This window comes from Amblyomma maculatum, chromosome 6 (genome assembly GCF_055883805.1).
Source record: "Amblyomma maculatum isolate TAMU_Amacu chromosome 6, ASM5588380v1, whole genome shotgun sequence".
In the NCBI taxonomy this organism is placed as follows: domain Eukaryota; kingdom Metazoa; phylum Arthropoda; class Arachnida; order Ixodida; family Ixodidae; genus Amblyomma; species Amblyomma maculatum.
In genome coordinates, this window is record NC_139349.1 from 65060229 (window position 1) to 65082233 (window position 22005).

The following is a 22005-nucleotide window of genomic DNA, read 5'->3' on the forward strand; positions in this document are numbered from 1 at the left end:
ATAACTCAATATATTTTTTTATTTAAGTTGCAAATTTTTCTTTCGCATCTATTTTTGTAATTACAAAAGGCAGCTTATAGTTATTTGCGCATTAAAACCCTAAAATTTAGCCGGCTCAAACTGGTTCACATTTTCTATCTACCCAGACCACTGGACGGGATCTAATATGGTGGCGTAGTGTGTGCATGGTACACGTTGCGAGGTCCGCTCTGTCCGACTTGTGGCTATTCATTACTGAAAACTAAGTATTTTCTCTTTTCTAAGTCGCATTCCCTAGCTCACCATCGACGGCATCACTATGGCGGACTCCAGTTTAGACCAGTTCTTCGCGAAGAAAGACAAAAGCAAGAAAAAGGTTAAGGGGAAAGTGACTTCCGAACAAATTGCCAAGAAAATGGAAGATAGTGGTAAGAGTGCCGAGAAGAGCCTCAAAAAGGACAAGGACAAGGTAGAGAACTCGTCTGGAAAGCTGTCTGTCACTATTCCTTCACTTGCTCAGGTAGGTGAAACGCTGCAGCATGTCCATACGGCGGTGCCGGTTTTGCCGTGACCTCGCTTCAACTCCGGCTTCCTAACATTCCCTTCAGTGCCGCACGGATGTGCTTTCTCACGAAAAGTATCGTTTAGCAAGCACATCGTGCGTGAACTGAGTGGAAAGCCTAGTCTTTGCGGCATTGATAGTCCAACTGCGTCGTTGCGATAGCTCTGGTGTGCTTCCAATGTCTTTATTGCAGCAAGGCGTACTACCTGCAGGCGGTAATCTTAATTCTCATCGTTGTCTTTTTTTTGCACATGTCTGCTGTCGCAGGGTGAAGAAGAGTGGAATGACTTCGAAGAAGAAAAAGAAGTAGATTACAGTGGACTGCGGATTCAGTCTCTGACAATTGCGTAAGTCTACGGGGTGCCTGTAATGCCAAGCGTCTGGCATTACATTAGTCAACTCCTTAGTTCATTAGTCAACTTGACAGCGCGTTGCGGGGCTTTTCGCGAGTCATGCTGTTGTTTAGCGATTTATCAGTTGACGTACAACATAAAATGAATGCGTATGGACGCTTTTCGGTGCGCCTAAATCGACTCGTGTGCTGCTCAGCCTATTGCTTCTTCCTGACGGCCCTCGTTAACATAACGCCCCGAAATGTGACTTCCTAGTTGTCTAGGGTGGGCAGCAGCTTCAGTGTGAATACTTTAAGGCCATGTTTTGTTAAAGGCTGTCTCTTGTATCACACGAGCTATGCACTCAAAACATTCGGTGATTGGAGGCTATATATTATTATTCATTTAGAAATACTGCAGAGTCGCTTGACTCCAGGCAGGGGTGGACACAAAGAAAGAACTACATCACAAGAATACATCTACAAAGGCAATCACAACTAAATACAGAAAGTCAAAGAATGAAACATTGCAAAAAAAAAATGCAGAAAACTTCACCCAAGAATTTTCAAATTTGCGATGAACTGTTAGGCACTGGGACTGTCCGCAGTATTCCTAGGTAATTTATTCCAAGCGTGTATGACTCTAGGAAAAAAATGAATACTTGAAGGTATTGTTCAGGGGGGTATATTCCTCAATCATTTTCCCGTTATCAAAACACGAGCTTGTGTGCAGACTGTGAGGGGTAATGAAATTGTGATTGTTGATTTGTATTATTTTGTTATATATTAAATGTAAGTATTTTAACCTGCATTCAGATTCAGTAATCTTTCTGACCACATTTGGCTGAAAGCTGAGTCTTCTCTCATTTTGTTTAATAGCCAACTTCTTGGCGTACAGCACGCCTATCTGAGAGGTATTGTTCAGTACCAGCTGTGTTCTATGTCAGTCTTTTCTGTGAGGGCTACGTCTTCAGTAATGTAAGGGTTCCAATGGCTAATTATTTTGTTAAATGTAAAAAAACTTCTGGTTACAAATATGAGGCCATCCAAAAAATAAAATGCGGTACCCATAAAGGTCTAGCTTGTGGTCAGCATTCTGTCTATATCACTCACTTAAAAAAGACAGTGTTACTAGTGGCGTGTGGAAAGCCCCAAGCAATTGTTAAGGCTTTGTGCCTTTTATGTATTTGAGTTTTCTGAAGCTGACAGTTCTTGTTATGAAAGCCAATGACATATGAGCAAAACTACACAAAGCTTTCCTATGGCTCTAGTGTAAGCTAGTCCAACGACGTCTTTGTAAAGCTTATGGAACAGTGAAATGGAATGTCTGTCTGTGTACTAAGTAGCCAATGCAATTTTGTTCTACTCCTTTTTTGTGAGATGTCATAAAGAATCTGAAATGTCCCTGGTCCAAATAATTCCTTATTTTTTTGCTTGCCTTGGTATAGCTGCGTTTATGACACTTATTTTATCAGACTGCTTAGCATTGTTTTCTTTTTTTGCCCCGAAAAAAAAAAAACAATTTGCCAGCAAAACCAATTCAGATATCTTCTTTCTAGTCATCAGGCAACTATATATCATATTTTAAAATCAATTTACAAGGTCGGCTGACCATATTTTGTTTCATCGCCCAATAGCATCCTACCTTCAAATTGTGCTGTAATGCGCTTCACGCACGTGTACATGGTAATAAAAAGAAATGCGAGCAATGGTGTGCCCATGAGTTCGGCTGTTTAAATTTCTTGCATCATGTTTACATTTGGGTTGCAACAAAAGCCTTCTACAATTGTCCGTAATGCAATAAATCAGGACAGTAGTGTGTTTTTGTTATCAACTGGAAGAAGAACGGCGAGAAGAAATTCAAACAGTGGAGTGCGCGGACGTAACTGCGTTCATTTTTTTTTACAGCACGACAGTACCTGAAGCTTTGCACATGTTGGCAGCTGTGAAGGCCCACAGGTGTCGTCTTGCACTCCTTTGGATACATTTTACGCGCCGCTCACAGGATTGCTTTCAGGAAACATTGTATTACTCGTGTTTGTCGTAAACCACAACGCTGCATATCATTTAAGAAACCATTCATGCAGCCCCGACTCAAATTATAACCCAGAAAATGGGCAAAAATAGAAAAGTTCATACCTCCAACCAAAAAAAGTGTTTCAAGCAGGCAGACGCCCTTATGTGTCAAAATCAAGTGCCCGTCCTAGGCATGGGCACTTGAAACGCTTAGCGAAACGAGCGATAAGACAGGCCCCTAGTACCGGTGCTGCTCCTGGCGGCCTCTTCATGCGTAAAAGTCGCAGTAAGCGGCCGCTTCTCGCACCGCCGTCGGAGCACCTCTCTTTCTTCCACCATGCTCCAAAGCCTCTGCATTATAGTCAACTCAGTGATTGTTTCAGTGGCTTCTCTTTGCTGTATTCAAGCGGCAGCTTGTATCATCAAAATTGCTCTTAAGTGTTTTTAAATCCCCAATGTGCGTCATTCACTTGGGGGTCTTCATATGCTGAAACTCGCATGAATATGGGGCTTAAAACAGAGAGTTCGAAAGGAAGCTTGGCTCGCAAATTGTGTTCTGTCTTACGTGAGGTTCAGTTGAGCCTTTGTGACGCATGCAGGGAAAAGGAGAAAGAGGAAGAAGCAGCGCGAGAGCAACAAGACGAAGATGGCGAAGATTCCCAGCAGGCGGGTGACCAGCAGTCAGGCCCCTGGAAGGTGCAGCAGGCGCCCCCTGCGGCAGCACCACCTTCACCACCACCAGAGCCCGAGCCACAAGCACCGCCACCACCAGGTTGTTTCTCATAGCTTTTAGGTCCAATGTAACGTAATGATTGCATTCCATTTCTGTATTTCTTGTCCTTCGTCTTTTGCTCAAGTGGCACTGCCCAGTGCAGCCAGCGGCCAAGGGCGACAAAAAATGCAAAAATGGAATGCAGTTGGTATCGCATTATCACACATCCCAGTCCATTTGTATAGACACCGCAGGAAGTGGGTGTTTGGAGTGAACGGCTTCGTTTGCAAAGGACTCAGCTGCACTTAGACTAAAGCAGTTGCTTTTGCAATTTAATTGGACAAAATAGGTAGAAAAGGCACATGCAACACAATAGATCGATTTCACCCAGCCATCTGCGCATGTGCACACATTCTGGATGTGCTCCACCACCGTATTAGCTGCAGTAGGCGTTACCGACGTGAACCAAGCATTGCGGCTGCCGCTGCAGAGCCGTCGTCGCAGAGCATGTTACACCGCGATACCGCTTCATGAAAAAGTTTTACATCGCCCCCTTGAAGCGATGGGACCTTGGCTGATGTTGCTGATCTGGGTATAGGAAGGAATAACCAATATTTCATGGTGAAAAGAGTGCTGAGCAGGCACTGTCAAGCGCAATGGGTATGTCACAACGTGGATGGGACGAACGACCTAACACTGTCAGCATTCCAGTATGTGTGGATACGACCACACAAGAATCCTTACTATATACGCGAACATATCAAATGCATGTATTTGTCATTACAGTCTGGGATGGAATCAAAAATGCATAAGTGCTCTGCAAATTTATCTGAATCGCTTTGAAAAGATTTCCCGCCTCAAGCCACGGGCTCAAGCTTGGGAATCCTGGAAGTACTGCCTTGTCATATTGCAGTTTTCTTGCAATGTATAGTTGATGGCGATAAACCAGTCTCGAATTTTAGTTTTGCGGTCATCATCATTCTTCTTACGAGTCCCCAAGCACGCCCCTGACTAGGGACACGTTTCATTACAGCTGCCACTGTGCCCCGTCCTAGTGGCTTTCCCTTCTCTCCACATCGATGAGAAGCACGTCCTCCAGTCGGTATTTGATGAAATGAGCCCTCTGCCATGCCTCGCTGTTTTTTGATCGAGAGCATAAGCATGATGGCATGAGTGTGCTTGTTATTTGGCACATAACGCATTGTCCAAGTGGGAAGCGAGTGCTGCCAAATATGAAGCATCAGCCAAATAGTGCGCTGGTGGCATTCACCTGCTAGGCCTTTTACCAAGCTTCGGGAATCTATAAATGCGCTTCGGTTCCAGTTCTAAATGCTGCAGGCCGCCCTGTCATGTTGTGGCAGTATCTTTAAGTGTTGACGCTGACTGTTCACCATGACGCAGGACGCACACAGATGATGTTCACACCCTAGTATGTACATGTGCCAAATGCGGTAGCATGGAGCCGCTTGCGGAGCAGCGTGCCCTGCTTTCTGTCCCGTTTTTAAGTTGTGTTTTGTGCTCCCCCAGTACATCACAATGTGAGACGGATAGGTTTTCTATTTCCACATCAGTGGGTACTTGTGCCATAGCAAGTTTTGCTGAAACTAGGCTTCTGTGCAGTGGTTTGGCAGCAGCCTTGGTAATCGTTGTGCAGGCTCCTGTGTAGGACGTGCCAAGCCAGTGGGCAATCGTAGCAGTTTTTGTCTGGTGGCTGTGGGCATATTGACTGTTGTTGCAGCATACGGGGATAAGAACAAAGCGCTCACTCAGAGCTCCTATCACCTTTCGGTAATGACCTTTGCCTTCGGTCTTTCCGGTCAAAATTTCTAGATATCCGCATTACGCCCGAAAAATGCTTCGAGATAAATGGGAGCTAATACAGAGCATAATACAACATTTTGGGCGAGTTGGTTACGTACATTCATTATTACAGCGCAAAGACGGACGGGACAAGAACACAACAGCGAGGACACAACAGCGCTGTTGTGTCCTCTTCTTGTCCCGTCCGTCTTTGCGCTGTAATAATGAATACAGAGCACTTATGGGAGGTGAAAGCACAGCGTGGAAAATTTTCAACTTAACCGATTTTTCGAGATATGAGAGTTCATGTTAACGAGGGTTTACTGTATATGACTCGGGGGACTATGCAAAAGCCGCTTAATCCAGACGTTGAACGTTGGCATCGAAAAGACTGCTTTTGACAGGGCTCGTGTGTGCTTCCATCGCTGCACATTAAGCAAGTGTCACATGCATCCTACGGTAGTCTAGACAAAGCGCCGCGAATATGCTTGCTACGAGACTTTTTTACGATGCGCACTGCGGCCATGCGAGCGACATGTTCCTGCTCTGAACCGCTATCACTCCACGGCAGCAGTGTTTGTATTAGGCTTCTCGTGCAAGGGACAAGAAAAAAAGGAAAGAAAAGATCAATCTCATTGCTTGCTTGCAGTGAAAATGCGAGACTTCAGTGCACCCACGCTGGCAAGGTCGCTTCCTGCAGCGATGCGCAGCCCACTGGGTGACAGTGCGTCACTAGCTAGGTGTGCACTAGGCCTAACGTGACGCAGCAGAGAAAAGCACTTTCAGACTGGCCATTGGGGATCATAGACAAGTCTAATCTTGTTACCACTGGCACAGTAAGCCCATGCTGTTACGATTGTAAAATTGATTTCTGTAATGCCTTCATCAGCGAAGCATGTGGAAAGTCAGGCTAGGTGCAGAGACCTGCCACACACTAGCAGACGATTTGGAACACTCTGGGATGATGTGACGTCTGCTAATATGAAGTGCCTCCCATTATGTCGACCGTCTTGCAAAGTGAAATGTGTACAGTGTTTCATCATACAATCGAGGTTTTCAATGCATTACGGTCGAACCCGGTTATATCGAACTCTAAGGGGATCGGAAATCTATCGATATATTGATATTTCGATATACAGAAATCGGCTCGTGACGGCACTTATGATGCGAAAAAACGATACCATATTTGTCGCGTAATCAACCCACTCCCATAATGAACCCGCCCTCCACTTTTGCACCCGAGAATGTAAAAAAAAAACAAAACAAAAAAAACATCAAGGCCAGCTCGCTCACATGCAACCGATTGAGTGATCTCAGCGACGAGCGGCAACAACAGAGCGAAAAATTTCCAACTTGGAACTGTGTCCCTCTCGCAGCTCGAGCCACTGCGGCAGCTCAAAACAAGGTTTCTGTTTCGCCGCGGCAGAAATCGCGACCGTTTTCGCTTGCATGTCGATGGCGCGCGCCTTTCGGTTTCAGTCATCTCATCCACAGCTCACTTCTTGGCAGCGCGCCAAGATGCTGCGCAGCGATAACGTCACCGCGTGTTTATCTTTTGATAGCTCCTGCGGTGGCGGGGAGTGAACTTAGCAGAGTGCCCGTGATGGCTTGATTGATTGCACAAGCCTTGTTCGATTTATCATGCCGCGCTTGGGGTGGGCGTAGTCCACTTCCACAAAATCATTGGAAAGCGTGATAGTTAAATGCTGTTTGAAGCAAAAAATGCTAAAAGCCAGTGTCATGATCGCAGCTGACCGCGTGCTTTTGTTGATTCATACATGCAAAGATAAACGACTCCCACCAAAAAAAAAAAAATAACCTGCCACTTCTTAACGTGCGCAGCCGGCGTATCTTACACTACGCCACGCGTACAGCACAGCAATAAAAATGAACGACTCTCGCAAAAGAAAAAAGAAAACTGCCGCTTTTAACTTCCGCAGGCGCCATAGCACGTCAGCCGCCACGCACAGAGTTCGCAACACACGCTGGAGAAAGCGTCCGACGTTCTGTCTGAAAACGGGCTGAGCTGGCTTGGCGCATGCGTAGTGCGTGCTACTGCGAACGAAGGCCGGGAAAGAGGGAGAGATTTCGGCAAAAGAATGGGCACACCCTTGCGCTTCGCTCTGTCACGTTTTTCCCCCTCTCGTTCCCACCGGTTCTCGGTGGTTCGTTCGCGCACATGGCTTGCAAACGTCATGTGCTGGCGTGCCAGAAACGAAAATCGCAGATGCGCGCGCCCTGGGGGAATGGGCGCGGCACTGCCCTAGACCAGCGGTCGCCTAACTGCCCCTCTCATTCCTTCCGCGCGTGGCTTGAAAACGTCACGCAGCAAACGGCCGAGTGTGATGCGATCGTCTTTGGGGAAGGCACACTTTCTAGTGCGTGGTACGGAGTTTGATATATCGAATGACCCGTGAAATTGAGTTCGATATATGACGCGGCTTTCCTACACTTTTACACATGGAATTTTCAAGGGGATTCAATAAAACACGTTGTTGGGCTAGTTGGTGCATTGCATGAAGTAAGATTAACCGGCCAAGAAGACGCACACAGGAAAAATCGACACAGAAAGAAAGAGGCTGGACTACCAACTCCCGTAGTCCAGCCTCTTTCTTTCTGTGTCGATTTTTCCTGTGTGCGTCTTCTTGGCCGGTTAATCTTACTTCTTTCAAGGGGATATTCCGTGAGTTCGATATAACCAAAATTCGATATATCCGGGTTCGACTGTATACCATTGTGGTATTTTCCAAGCCTGCACAAATTTGTCGTAAATTGGGGCATGTGGAAAATCAGGCTAGATGCAAAGACATGCCACATACTAGCAGACGTTTTGGAACGCCCTGGGATGATGTGGTGTCTGCTAATATGAAGTTCCTCCCATTATGTCGACTGTCTTACAAACTGAAATGTGTACAATGTTTCATCATACAATCGAGGTTTTCAACCATTGTGGTATTTGCCAGGCCCACACCAATTGATCGTAAATTTGGGACGCATAATCTGGTTTCCGCTGTATGGCAGATCAAAGAAACCAGCATGCGCTGTCACCAGCAGATTGTATGCCAAAGGAAAGGGATGCATGTGATATTATGGGTAGACCCTTGTATCTCCTGTATCTGACCATGCTGTCACGCCAAATAATATTGATTATGCCCTGCATCACGCTTGTAAGAATGGCCATATGGCCTGCACTTTGTGCGGAGTGTCTCAGTGGACGCTGCTGAATGTTTACTTCTGCAGAACCTGAGCCCAAAGAGCCGACCCGCAGCACGTACCGGCCACCACACCTGCGCTCGGGCGCCGTCACGCGCAACGCAGCGCCACAGGGGGGTTCTCGACGACCCATCCGCCAAAACTACGACTTCACCAGCGAGGAGCAGTTCCCCACACTCGGGGCCGCCATTGATGCCAAGGCACCGAGGTGAGCACACTCACTGCATGAACTGGTACACAGTCATGTTGGCCACAAGTGTTCGCTGCTGTTAAATCCTGATAGTAGAAATCTCACTGGATAGCGAAAATCATTCTTACCACCTTAAATTGATATCCAAAAGCAATAGAATCAATACGTCAAAGGCCTGGCGCAGTGGTTGGGGCGCTCGACCGCCGTTCTCAAGGATTCCAGCCGCGGCGGCAACTTTTCTTTGAAGGCACCCTTGCGTGAGGTAGTTGCATGTTAAAAAACCCCAGGTGGTCAAAACTATCCAGAGCCCTCCATTAAGGCGTCCCGCATAGCCTAAGTCGCTTTGAGACGTTAGCACTTATAGACAAAACAAACCAAGCACAGATAATTTATTCACACTGCTCTATTTACAGTTGATGGAATTAATGTACAGCCACATGCCATCACCCATTTAGTGTGGACCATGCAAATGGCGGTTGCAACATGGCTGGGCTTAGTGTTTGTGCAGTCGGAGCTCATGCTTTTATATCATGCAGTAGGGGCGTGGAAGTGTGTTCAGTGTGGCCGTAAATTTGCGCTTTGTTCTCAGTGTGCTCCAGCTGAGGAATTATGCAAGTTCATATTTATCTTTTGCTCAGTTAGCATCTGTTAAAGCAGATGTTTGTGCGTACTGGATGGCACCGAGGACCCAAGCACCCATGCTTAGCTGCGCATGGAATAGCTTTCGTTGTAGCGGGACTTGACTGTATTGCGCTGTAAACTAAAAGAAAAATGGCAGTTTGAATGAAATACTGAAGTAAACAAGACTCGAGCACCATGGCCACCCTTGCCTTTGCTGGGCTTCTTCGATGATGCAGCTCGCGGTCATGGTGCTCGCGGTTTCCTGCCAAACAGGAAAGCATGTCGTCACGTGCGAGTGGTCTTAACTAACAAGCGTTCGCAGCCTCCAAGCGAAGAGGGACTACTCGAAAGCGCGTGTAAAATGCACCAGCACGTGAATATGACGTCTTCGGCAGTGGCGTCTGCTAGAAATCGATAGCGTTTCAGGCAGGCTGAGGACTGGTGGGCAGAGCTTCGTGCCCTCTCGGAGAAAAAAAGAAAGAAAAATGCGAGGTGGGCTGAAAAGCGCTGCAGGAAGAAGCCCACTCTGCATCACAATTTTTCTTCCTTGTGTCCTTGTCGTTCGTGAGTGCATCGTTCAGCGTGGTCTTGTCTCGTCTTTGCTAGTCGCTGCTGAATTCCTAGGATGTCACCGCCAGTGAAGAAGCGGAAATTTCTTTCGCTAGAAGAAAAAGCATGTATTATCGCTGAAGCAGAAAGCGGGAAGAAGGCGAATATTGCTGCAGATTTTGGTGCTGCGCGGAGTTCATTGTCAATGATACTGAAGAGTAAAAGCAGTGGCAAGGCATTTGCGTCGGGCGCTTCAGCTCACCATAAGGTGACACAGCCCACATACGAGGAGCTTGATGAGGCTGTCTACGCCTGGTTCGTCAAAACGCGAGCCAAGAACATCCCGCTTAGCGGGAGCATTGTTCAGCAGAAGGCCCTCAATTATGCCTGTTTGCTAGGCCTTGATGACTTTAAGGCCAGCACAGGTTGGCTCAATTGCTTCAAAGCAAGGCACAACATCGTGGGAAATGTTTTTTTGCGGTGAAGCAAGTTTCGCGGACACTGGCAGCGCATTGGAATGGATGGTAGACAATGTGGCTTATATTACGAGCGGCTACATGCCGTCCGATATTTGCAACGTGGACAAGACGGGCCTCTTTTATGAGATGCTACCAGCGAGGACGCTAGATTTTAAAGGGCAGCACTGCCAGGGTGGTAAGCACAGCAAGAAAAGGGTGACTGTGCTGCTGTGCACAAACATGAATGGACCGGACAAGCGTCCCTCGTTAGTTATTGGCAAAAGTGCCAAACCGCGCTGCTTCAAGGAAAACAGAAGCCTTCCTATCAAGTATATCACTAACGGCCGGTCGTGGATGACCCGTGCCATATTTGCGGACTGGCTTGCGGAATTTGACTGCAACATGAGAAAATGCCGCAATCAAATGCCGTAAGGCAGTCTGCAAATATGGCACAGGTCATCCACGACTGCAACATGAGCAACCCTGCCGGGGTGGCGCAGTCGCAGCTCGGCTACTGTTCCCAAGGATGCAGGATCGAATCCCGGCCTCTGCGGCCACTTTCCGATGGAGGCGAAAAGCAAGGCGCCTGTGTGTTGTGCGATGTCAGTGCACATTAAAGAACCCCGGGTGGTCGAAATTTCCGCAGTCCTCTACTACAGCGTCGTATAGCCTGAGTCGCTTTGGGACATTAAACCCCACAAACCAAACCAAACCGACATGAGCAGGTAGAACCGAAAGGTTTGTTTGCTCATGGACAATTGTTCTGCCCATTACATTGACGACTTCAAACTGTCAAACGTCGAAGTGCGATTTTTCCCACCGAACTGCACTTCGATCATTCAGCCGTTGCATCAAGGCATCATCCGAAGCGGGAAGTGCGCTTATCTGGAAAGGCTGATTCAGCGGATTCTCTTGAACCTCGAAACTGGCAAGGAGACTAAGGTAGACCTATTCATGGCTTTTAAGATGATGGCTGCTGCGTGGAACGTGACCTGGTCCACCTTAATCTACAACTGCTTCCAGCACGCCGGGCTTGTTGACCAGGAGGCGACCAGCACAGATACAGCTGCGGAACATGACGCTCCATCATCTTCAACTCCGGGGATCAGTACGGCTTGGGAATTCCTCCAGGATGCAGGAAACGTCCCTGGCAATATCGAGGTGGATGATTTCCTCAACGCTGATGCGGATGTGCTTGTCTACGAAGAGCTAAGTGATGAGGACATCATTAAAAGTGTTGGTGAGCCGGAAGAGCCGCTGTCTGATGCTGAAGACGACTCCGCCCAGGATTCACCTGCCTTGGCAACCTCGTCGCAGGTGATGGACGCCTTCAATATTGTATTAGGAAGTTCCTGGGCTCTCACGATGACGATGTTGCGATGGCTCTCTTAACAAAGTGTGATAGTCGCATGACGCCATTGCTGGCTCTGAAACGCAAGCAGATGTGGCTTACTGACTTATGGAAATAAATTTTTTTTTTTGCACAAGTTGTCTGTAAATTCTCGACAACGAAATTTTTCGTATGCCCCGCCGATTTCGTTGTAGCGGGATTCAACTGTATTCTTTTATTCGTAGATAACTGTTCGGCACATTGTGACATCAGTGGACTGAAGGCTTTTCTGGACTGAAGGAAATCTGGCATTTCTGCCAAAAAACACTACTGCTGTACTGCAGCCTATGGACCTTGGGAATATTAAAAATCTCAAGACACTGTATAGACGCCTCCTCCTAGAGTGGATTCTTGTGTGTATGGAGAGCGGGAAGCCGTACGATGTCAACCTGCTCGAAGCTTGCCACATGCTGGCAACATCGTGGAACGCCATCAAGGCAGACACCATCGCAAACTTTTTCTGCTTGTGTGGCTTCAATAAAGCCACAGAAGCCTGCAACACAGCAGACTTCGATGTTCAAATGGTTCAAGGTGATGACTCCATCGTGATGAACCCTGCCTATGCTTTTTTATCAGAGGGTGTTGACTTCCATTGTCTTCGTTGGCGTAGACAACAGCGTGGAAACAACGGGGCCTTTAAGTGATGCCGAGATTATCGAGGCTGCGTGCAGTCAGCAGCATGACTCACGCGCAGCAAAGCACGCCTCTCAGCGATAACGAGTCCGACAAAGAGAACGATGCGTTGCCACCCCCAAGCGCATGTGAAGCAGTATCGGCACTCGATCTGGCTACGCACTATTTCTCCATTGATGAGAATTTGCTTGCTCTGTTGGAGATGCTGGGCAAGTTGCAGGCAATGCTTCTCGAGTCGCGGCAAAGAAAGCTCAAACAAATACAAATCACCAATTATTTTTCATTTTGATATTCTTAGATCGGCAGTCTATTGTTAATAAACATGTTTTGAAGCATAAATAGTGTCATATTTCATCATTAAGCTTGATGCTCACATTGGTACATTTCTTAGTTCCTGGCGCATAAATTTATTGGCTATCTTTATTTCCTTTAGTGTTTGGTCTTGCATGATTTTAATACCCGCAATCGCCCACCGCAAAGTGTAGTAGTGCATATTCTGCGGTAACGATCCCAGATATAGCTATATTGACTTCGGCCCGAGCAGCCAGGTGTGATGCGGAGTTGGAAATAACGAGCTTTTACTGTATTTCGTGTTGGCGCAGCATGAAATGATCGCCAAAATGACGCAAGCATCATGTTTACGGATGCAATTGGCCAGCTCTTTCCGCTGTGACTCCGACGTGAGCATATGGCGGAGTCCACTGCAAACAGAGCAGACGACGCGCCTACTCCTTGACGTCACCAGTTTTTGGCTCATGTGATATTTCAATGTTATGTATTCTGTTTTTTGACATCAAGTCAAAAACGTGGCAACTACCAACCGAAGCTGAAACTGCAGCGTACTAATATGATAGGTTATGTAAAGCGATTTTGGGCTTCTAACACCATGCTCTATGCTTACAGAATCGCTACGCACTATTTGCAACACAAAAGTGCAGCAGTACCGTAAAAACCCGCGTATAATACGAACCCGAATATAATACGAGGTGAAATTCTGGAGACGCGAAATGGAAAAAAAAGTTTTTACCACATATAATACGAGAGAGAAAAAACAAGACATTTATTGAAATCGGACCTCACACTTCAATCACTTTCATCTTCAGCAGCGCTTTCCTCGGAAATTTCTTTGTCGGACAAATCATCCCACAGGTACTCATCTTCTGTGCCATCGAGGGCGTTTGAGATGCCGCACTTCTTAAACGAACGGCGCACAAGCTCCTCTGGGATGCTTGCCCACGCGTCCACAATCCATTTGCACAGCGTGGCTGGCGATGCTCGCTTCAGCCGCCCGGCCGGCGTCACTGCAGGCTCACCTGACCGCATCCATTCCGCGTAGCATCGCTTGACTGCGTCCTTGAAGGGTTTGTTGACACAAACGTCGAGAGGCTGAAGTTGTGAGGTCATCCCACCCGGAATCACAACAAGTTCTGTGCGGCAGTCGCTTAGCAGCCTCTTCACCGAGTCGGCCAAATGGCAACGAAACGCGTCCAGCACGAGGATGGATGGAAAGGACAACAGTGCACCGGGCCGTTTGCACCACACTGACTTCACCCAGTCGAGGACAAGATCCTCGTTCATCCAACCTTTTTCATGGCATCTCACGATGACATTCTTCGGCAGCTCCTCACCTTTCGGCATTGTCTTGCGCTTGAAGATGACATAGGGCGGGAGCTTGCGGCCGTCTGCCGTGCACGATAGCATGACTGTAACCCGCGTCTTCTCGTTTCCAGTAGACCGGATACAAACTTGTTTAGAGCCCTTCTCATGGACGGTGAGGGGCGATGGCATGTCCAGGTAAACCGGCGTCTGGTCAGCATTGCCTATTTGCCCCAGCTGAAAGTTTTTGGTCTTTCGCAAAGAAATCACGTGGCGCTGAAAAGCCACCAGCAGCTCTTCGAAGGATTCGGGCAGCTTTTGTGAAATCGAGGTTCGCCGGCCTAGCGAGAATCCAGCACGGCACATATAGCGATGTATCCAGTGCTTGCTTGCTTTGAAGGCGGAGCTCGGAATTCCCTTTTCCCTTGCAAGCTCCCTAGCTTTTGCCTGCATAAGCTCTACGCTCACAGCTAGATGCGATGCTCGCTGTTCTCGTACGAACTCCGTCAGAGCGAGTTCAATTTCCGGGAATGCGCCATTCTTTGGCCCGCGAAAGCTTCTTCGCATTCCCTTGCACGCGAAAAGGGCTTCTTTCTGTCGTCGCCATCCGCGAATGCTTCCCTCGGTGACGCCAAACTGCCTCCCGGCCGCACTGTTGCCGATGTTTTCAGCAACTAAAATCACCTTTCTCTTAAAAGCAGCCGAGTACTGTTTCCGAGACCCTGGCATCTTGCTCGTTCACTTAAAGAAAAAAGCGCGCACTTTTTCGCGAACCGTGGTTTGCACGAGAGCACATGCGCTGATGCTGTGCGCACTCGACGACCCAACAACGAAGAGACGACACCTCGACGTCGTGGCCACTGCGGGGTGCGGCGGCCACGTTAGGGCAACGAAGCCAAGCCGTAGCCGCACATCGATAACAAAGCCAAGCCGTAGCCACGCGGCAACAACGAAACCAAAACTTCTCGCAAAACTTTGACATTTTGGTTGGGATCCGCAAATAATACGAGGCGGAAATTTGGAACGCTGAAAGTTGGAAAAAAAACTCGTATTGTACGCGGGTTTTTACGGTATATTTGAAAATTTCAAATATCAGTTTTTCAGATGTATGCAAACCCACTGTAAAAAAAATTAGGGGGATGCTCTAGCTCTGCCGTTAGGGGTATGACGCAGTAGCGAGTGCCCACAAACATTACTTTTTCACTTTTTATTATTTTTATTACTCTTATATTTTTCCCGCTTATAGACAGCCAGGTGACTACGTCGCCGGTAAGCTTAGACACTGCTTCTTGAAACCTGATGCATCCAAGTGAGTGCTCAGTGGAACACGTTTGCATTCAATGCAACGCCGGGGAACTCCACCGTTAAGAGTATGATGCAACCACGTTTCACACAGAGGGACAATGTTTTTTCACTTTTTATTCTTTAGAGTTTTTTAACACCGATACTTAGCATTAGCAAACATTGGCTTTACATTCTGAGCATTTTGACACCACTGTATCCTACTTTATCAGATTTTTCATTTCTTTTTTAATTAATTTAATTAATGAATTCATCAATTACACAATATTTTAATTGGCATTATCAAGCATTGGCTTTTCATTCTGAACATTTTGACACCGTTTAACTCCTTTTATTAGTTATTTTCATTTTTTTTATTTCTCCAATTCATCAGTCAATGTATCACTTACAATGATTGCATTAACTCCCAATCGCCTATCACACACCAATCTGCAATCCCTAGAACCACAAATAACTATGATGCGGTGCTTTTGTGGAGCCGCCGGTTATTTCAGACATGCGGTGCTGACAACTCCAGCTACCGTATTTGCACGATTCTAACGCGCACCTTTTTTCCCGAAAATAAGCGTTTAAAAATACATGCGTGTTACAATCGTACTCAAAACTGAAAAATCTGAAAACTGAAACTGAAATCTCAAAACCCGAAACGAAGCAGCTCAATAAACTGTAGCCAGCCACATTGCCATTAGTATCAGCAAGCCGGTGAGCTTCCAGTAAGCCGCCTCTGTGTTTTGGTTGAGTTGGGTCAGCGCCTCGTGTTTATTCAACCACTCGATGTGTGCTTAAATCATGGTATCATGGCCTAAATAAGCTCCTAAAGGATTGCGTGTGTGCAGCGTAAAGCCACTGGCTCCGTGAGCCAGCCCTCACACGATTTCAAGAGAGTGATGCTCGGGGACATTGCGAGTTGTATTTACGGCGCGTGAAAGACCCTCCTGCTAGCAAGTCATGCGTGCACGAGACGACCATTTGTGGTCGGTGAACAGCAAGAAAGAGCTGTCTTTCGACTCTTGATGGCATGTAGCCTATGACGTCCACGTCCCGTGGTTGTGTTTATATGTGCCAATTTTGTTGCATTAAATGTTTTAAGTATTTTTCAGATGCTTGTTCACTGCAGTATTTCTTGTGTGCAGCAGAATTGGCGCTAAGTTATTTTCATGGCTTACAGATGTTGAATATTACTGTGTTACAATTGGAGGTGCGTTGGAATAGTGCAAGTATGGTACTTCTACGGTGCCAACGGCATTTCAACCGAATGAGCTGTATAAGCCATCGCTTAATATAGCTAAATCCCCGCTGGGATAGCGCAGTGGTTATAGCGCTCGACTACTGTTCCCAAGGATGCGGGTTCGAATCCCAGCCTCAGTGGCCGCTTTTGCGTCTGTGTGCTGTATGATGTCAGTGCACATTAAAGAACCCCAGGTGGTTGAAATTCCCGGAGTCCTCCACTACGGCGTCTCATATCCTGAGTCGCTTTGGGACGTTAAACCCCACAAACCAAACCAAACCGAAAGCTAAATCATCCCTTCACGAAGACTCGAACCAACAACCTCATGGTGGCCTACTAGATTAGCCACCACACCTCGAAAGCTAGGTCCAATAAGTAATTCAAGATTTGCGGATGGGATGCTCACCTGTTGTGTTCTTTTTGTGGACGTGAAATTACCGATGGCAGTATTTTGTCGTCGAGTCCGAACTGACTTTCTCTAGCTAGCTCACTGAGTGTACCACTGACCTTGTGAATCTTGCTGTACAGTGCAGTAACCGGTAAATCCGTTTCCATGGGGCTTGTGGGACCGGTTGTTTGGCCATGGGCATCATCAAATAGGCAGAGAAAGCTCGATACGGCCAGAATGGTTGTGGCTGGTACAGCATTCTACAGTCAAACTTTGATATAACGAACTCATGTATTACGGATTATTGAATATATCGAGCTCTTCCGAAATTATTTTGTCAAATGCATGTATTTTTAACTTCCCATAGCGAACGCGGTTCGGCATAAAACGGATATTACGAACTTCGCGACGCCAAGCACTACCTCACTTTCATAGCAGGAAGCAGGCTTCGTTGCACTACATGTGTGTTGTGCGGCGCAGCAAACGTTCAGGACTACCTCGCAGACGCTGACAGCACCACAGATGCCCTGACAGCATTGGGAGTTGACAGCCAAAGAAATCTATGGCCTCCGAGATCACCCCCACGCACCTGTTCGTGCGCGCGGAGGTGATCTCGGAGGCGATAAGAAATCGTTTACATCTCACATTCGCTGACAGTGCCGCTTCAGCAGCGGCAGCAGCGGCGCGATCGAATGTTGCTTTTGCCGTTTTGGTTTTTGCGTCTTTTGCGTTTTTTAGTGTTATCAGCGGCGTCGTGGTGTGGCCGTCGTAGCGTTCGGCGGAGGCTGCGTCGGTCGTCGTGTCCAGTGTGATGCGCGTAGTGCTGTGATGGTGGTGAACGTGAAAAAAAAGAGCAGCACTGACGTTAAAGACCAAGCTCAAGATAAAATCGGGCCCTTCAAGGCAGTTTACAAGAGGAGACTGATTGACACTCTTCTCGTGAAGTTTCTTGTGAAGCAGGACTTGAAGATCGACTTGCTGGGAGCATTAAAGTGGCGTGGGACAGCGTTAAAGACGAAATGATTGCTAGCTGCTTTCGGCACACAGGTTTTGTTCTAGCAGAGGCCCGTGCATCAAGTGACGATGGGGACGATCCCGACGAAGCAGAAGCAGAGCTCCACGAGCTCGATGAGCCTGAAACGATTTTTTGCGTTTTGTTGGTGACATACCCGTAACAATGACTGTAGAGGACTTTGTAGGCGGCGACAACATCGCGGCGACCACGGCTGACTGACAGACGCCGAATAGCTATGGAAGTTTCTGAACATCCCACAGACGAAGCTTAGGCTTGCAGACGATGAGAACATTCAGACTTCACAAGAAGCGCTTGTTGCATTGGATTTACTGCACCGCCACTGCAGTGCTATTGAGAGCCATGGGTTTGCCCTTGTTGAGTGCTTGCAAACTGTGCAATGATACGGAACGCGATGAACACAAAAAAGCAGGCCGCGATAACGCAGTTCTTTGCGCGTAAATAAATGGACGTGACCCAATTAGGCACCCTCTGAATTGCTGTGCCTTCTCTGATTGAATTTCGCTGCTCTTGAATGTATTTCTTACGAAATTTTATATTACGAATTATGGATAGAGCGAGCTATTTTCCGATTTTTTAACTGTTTGTTATAACGAGGTTTCACTGTATACGACTTTGCAGTGGCAGAGGCTGCATCCTCTTCGTGAGGCTCTCTAAGCAGCCACAGGCATGAGTAAAACCCCCCAATTTTTTAAATTGTGTAGTTGGCAGGTATGATGCATTTCAGAAGTGTACCAGGATCGGCAGCTTTATGCCATCTTGAAAAAAAAACAGTATCTGAGGTTGTTATTATAACAGAATGCAGGCACAGTTTTCTTGTCGTCTTTTTTTCTCATGCAGTAGGTGATTTCTTCGTTATTTCTTGAGCACATACAAGGTGTGACACAAAAAAAAGAGACTCAGTTCTTTGTGACATCACCACCTTCAAAGTAGTCGGCTTCAGCATTCACACACTTCTGCATTCGGTGCTGCCATTGTTGGCAACAGTTCTGGAGCAAGGTTTTTGGAAGGCCCTTCAGGTGATTCTCTGTTTTTGCCCGAACCTCTTCAACTGATGTAAAATGGGTTCCCTTTAAGCAAGATTTAACTTTAGGAAATAAAAAAAGAAATTGCATGGGGCAAAATCAGGTGAATAAGGAGGATGCTCCATCACAGTAATGTTTTTGCTGGTCAGAAACAACTAGACAGTCATGTGAGCGGGTCCATTGTCCTGGTGCAACAGCCGTCCATCACTCCACAACGGTTACTTTTTTTTTCCCCAATTCTTTCAGTCTTGAATAAAGGAAGTGTGTGGGATGACGTCAGCAAAACGGTTGTTGCCAACTCCACTTGGTCTCGTTTCTTTTGTGTCACACCTCATATTTTTTTTATTTTTGATGTTCTTGGCACTTTGGAAATGCACAAAGAGTAGTGTGCATGGCCGCTGCTTCACTACAAACACTTTTCTGTTAAGAATTTTTGTCTTCCAGTGCCTGGCATATCTTTCCAAATTCTATCTTTTTCATATCTTGCCGGCTAGTACTTCAAGCTTGACACCTCAGATCTTCCAATGACATACCGCTTGGTTTAAGTGGAAAATTCCACCCCTGGTATTTTGCACACATGCAGTAGCCCTCTAGGTACTTGTCATTTTTTATTTTTTTTTTTTTTTTTTCTTTGCAAGCACATGTAGACCGGAAACTATGCAGTTTCATGCTGCAAGGGTGTATATATTGGATCCTAACAATATTCTTCGTCAACAAGGTGCATGTATTCTGGTTGGCCAATCATCGGAGTTGGCGTTGGGTCTGCATTGGTGCCATGTCGTGCTAAGGTGACAGCCCTTTTATTTGCCTGTGTGGGACTAAATGTAACACATAGTATCATCTTGAAATACTTATCAATCTTGGTCATATTATCAAGGTTCAACTGCAGTCCTTTCTTGTAGCATCGTGAACCTCTAGCATGAATCGTATGATGTTAAAAACATTGTTTATTGCATTCTAAATATCTTTTTTGGCTTTAGTTCAGGATGGTGTGTGTGTCAAAGCTCTTTATTGCCAGTTGTGAAATTTCTTGTGGTGCCCTTGTGTGAAAAAGCAGGGGTCCAGTGCCCGTGGCCATTCAAGAAAACTGTGTGTGAGTTGCAAAGTTTGTAATTTTCGATAAATGGTCATCCACCCGGCAGCGAAAGGTTGAAAAAATGCAGTAGCAAAGTTTTTAGACGTAACAGCCGTAGAGGTAGTTAAGAGGTAAAAGAAAGGAAGCACTTTTCAGAAAGCAATGACAGTGGCACGTAGCTTCTACTGGCCGCTTCTAGGTGGTTCTACAATCTATAAGCATCCGAAAAAAGTATTATAAGTAGTCACTTTCTGGAGCAGTTTCCCAGCTAGTATTATCAAAGAGTTTTGAGAGTGCGTCTCAGGATTTCATTCTACAGGGCTAGTATGGGAATTACATAGAACAAAACTTGTGCCCTCAACACTTCTGCCTGGTAAGAGAGGCTGCTTTCTTGCATCCATCTTTTGGCAAGAAATTAGAAAAGGAAAAAAATGCACGCATTTACGCATGCTCTTCAGTTTTCACAGCTTGCACAACACAGTATACGTTGACTGTGTTAACCTTTAATATGATTTATCCACAGCCTTCTGCAACATGTCTCATCATTGCATTTTTGTATCAGTAGATGCAGAAACGCAACAGAGTTCAGCAAAGCAAACACTTACTGTTTGTTGTTTCTTTCATTTTGCAGAATAGCTTCTTAACATAGTATTTTCACATTTTCACAACGAGGAGCCTACATTGCATTACATGTGGGCAGAACCAGCTGCTTAAAAAGAATATTTGAAAAGAATTTTGCTCTTCGAGCTTCACTACGGTAGAGCCTGATGTTAGTTTGACGTGTGATCATTTGATTGTGGCGTTTTATATACTCCCGCCTTGAAACATGGGTTGCGGTTTGCAGGTAAAACATGATGTGCACCTGAAAGCTGTTTTTCATAAATGCGTTTCACCGCTGGAAAAGACAAAACTGAAGCACCAAGCAGGAAATAAAAGGTTTAAAACCCTAGCAGAAAGAAGTTTGTACCCATTTGTGTGCAGTTCTCAAAGTGTAAGAGCCATGTCCAAATTTTAACCTCCGAATTTCTAAGAATGTGAGAAGTGGAAATTTTTTGCTTGTCAAGTACTAGTGTTGGGAAATCGCCCGTCTTTACTCTATCATACCTGCCAGATCTCCCAAATTATCCAGGAGACTCCCGAATCTTGATGCTTTTGTACGATTGTACGACCAAAACAGAAATCTCCCGGAAACACTGCCATGTTTGGCCAAATCCTTTATCTAGTCTGGCCACATAACTCCAAGGCTTTCTACCGCTTGACATTGTGATCAGTGAAAGGTATAAAAAACATAGTCGGCCAAGCGCAGTAGTTACTGCCAGAACTACTTTCACTTTGCTGTTTGAGACTGTAGCGCCACCACAGCTTGGGCCGGTTCAGGCTTGGCGCTAAGGTCGGGTTTTGTCTAAAGTTCCAGTAGCCTATGTTTCGGCCTATGTTTCTACACTAACCCCGGTTTTTGCTTAGGCAACTTCCCTGTTTACTTGTGTTCTTTGTTACCTTTGGCAGCTCAGTTGCATGGTCTAGTGCAGTTTCTAAGAGGCGTGCATTGTGTGTTGTTTAGTGCCGCGTTAACATAGTCTTCGGCTATGGCGCTAAGCAAAGAGCGCAAGAAATACCTTCAGGTCTTCTTAAGGCAGTATACTGCTGAGTTTGGATGTATTGTGCCATCTCGGAAAGGCGAGGATCATGAGTTTTGCACAGTTTGCAATTGTGACATCAGCATCTCGCACGGCGGCAGGACGGACTTGTCTATGCACATTTCGTCGAAGAAGCACTCAAGCAACCTTCAGTGCCAAGACAAGCAACAGCGTCTCCAAGATTGCTTCGTTGCACAAAACGACAGCGATGTCATCCGTGCGGAGTGCTTGTTTATCGATTTCTTGTTGGAGCATAATCCCGCTGAG

The 22005-nt window shown here is 46.4% G+C and overlaps 1 protein-coding gene across 1 annotated transcript in view; it reads left to right on the forward strand.

Annotated features, from left to right (window-relative positions):
* Positions 1-133: 133 nt before the first annotated feature.
* Positions 134-22005, forward strand: part of LOC146185897 (protein CDV3 homolog) — a 28475-nt gene continuing 6603 nt past the window's right edge. Inside the window, exons 1-4 of the mRNA XM_084606835.1 lie at positions 134-499; positions 809-888; positions 3488-3660; positions 8641-8821. Of these exons, the coding sequence (XP_084462961.1) occupies positions 299-499; positions 809-888; positions 3488-3660; positions 8641-8821 (635 nt within the window). The 5' untranslated portion in view covers positions 134-298. The remainder of the gene's footprint in view (positions 500-808; positions 889-3487; positions 3661-8640; positions 8822-22005) is intronic.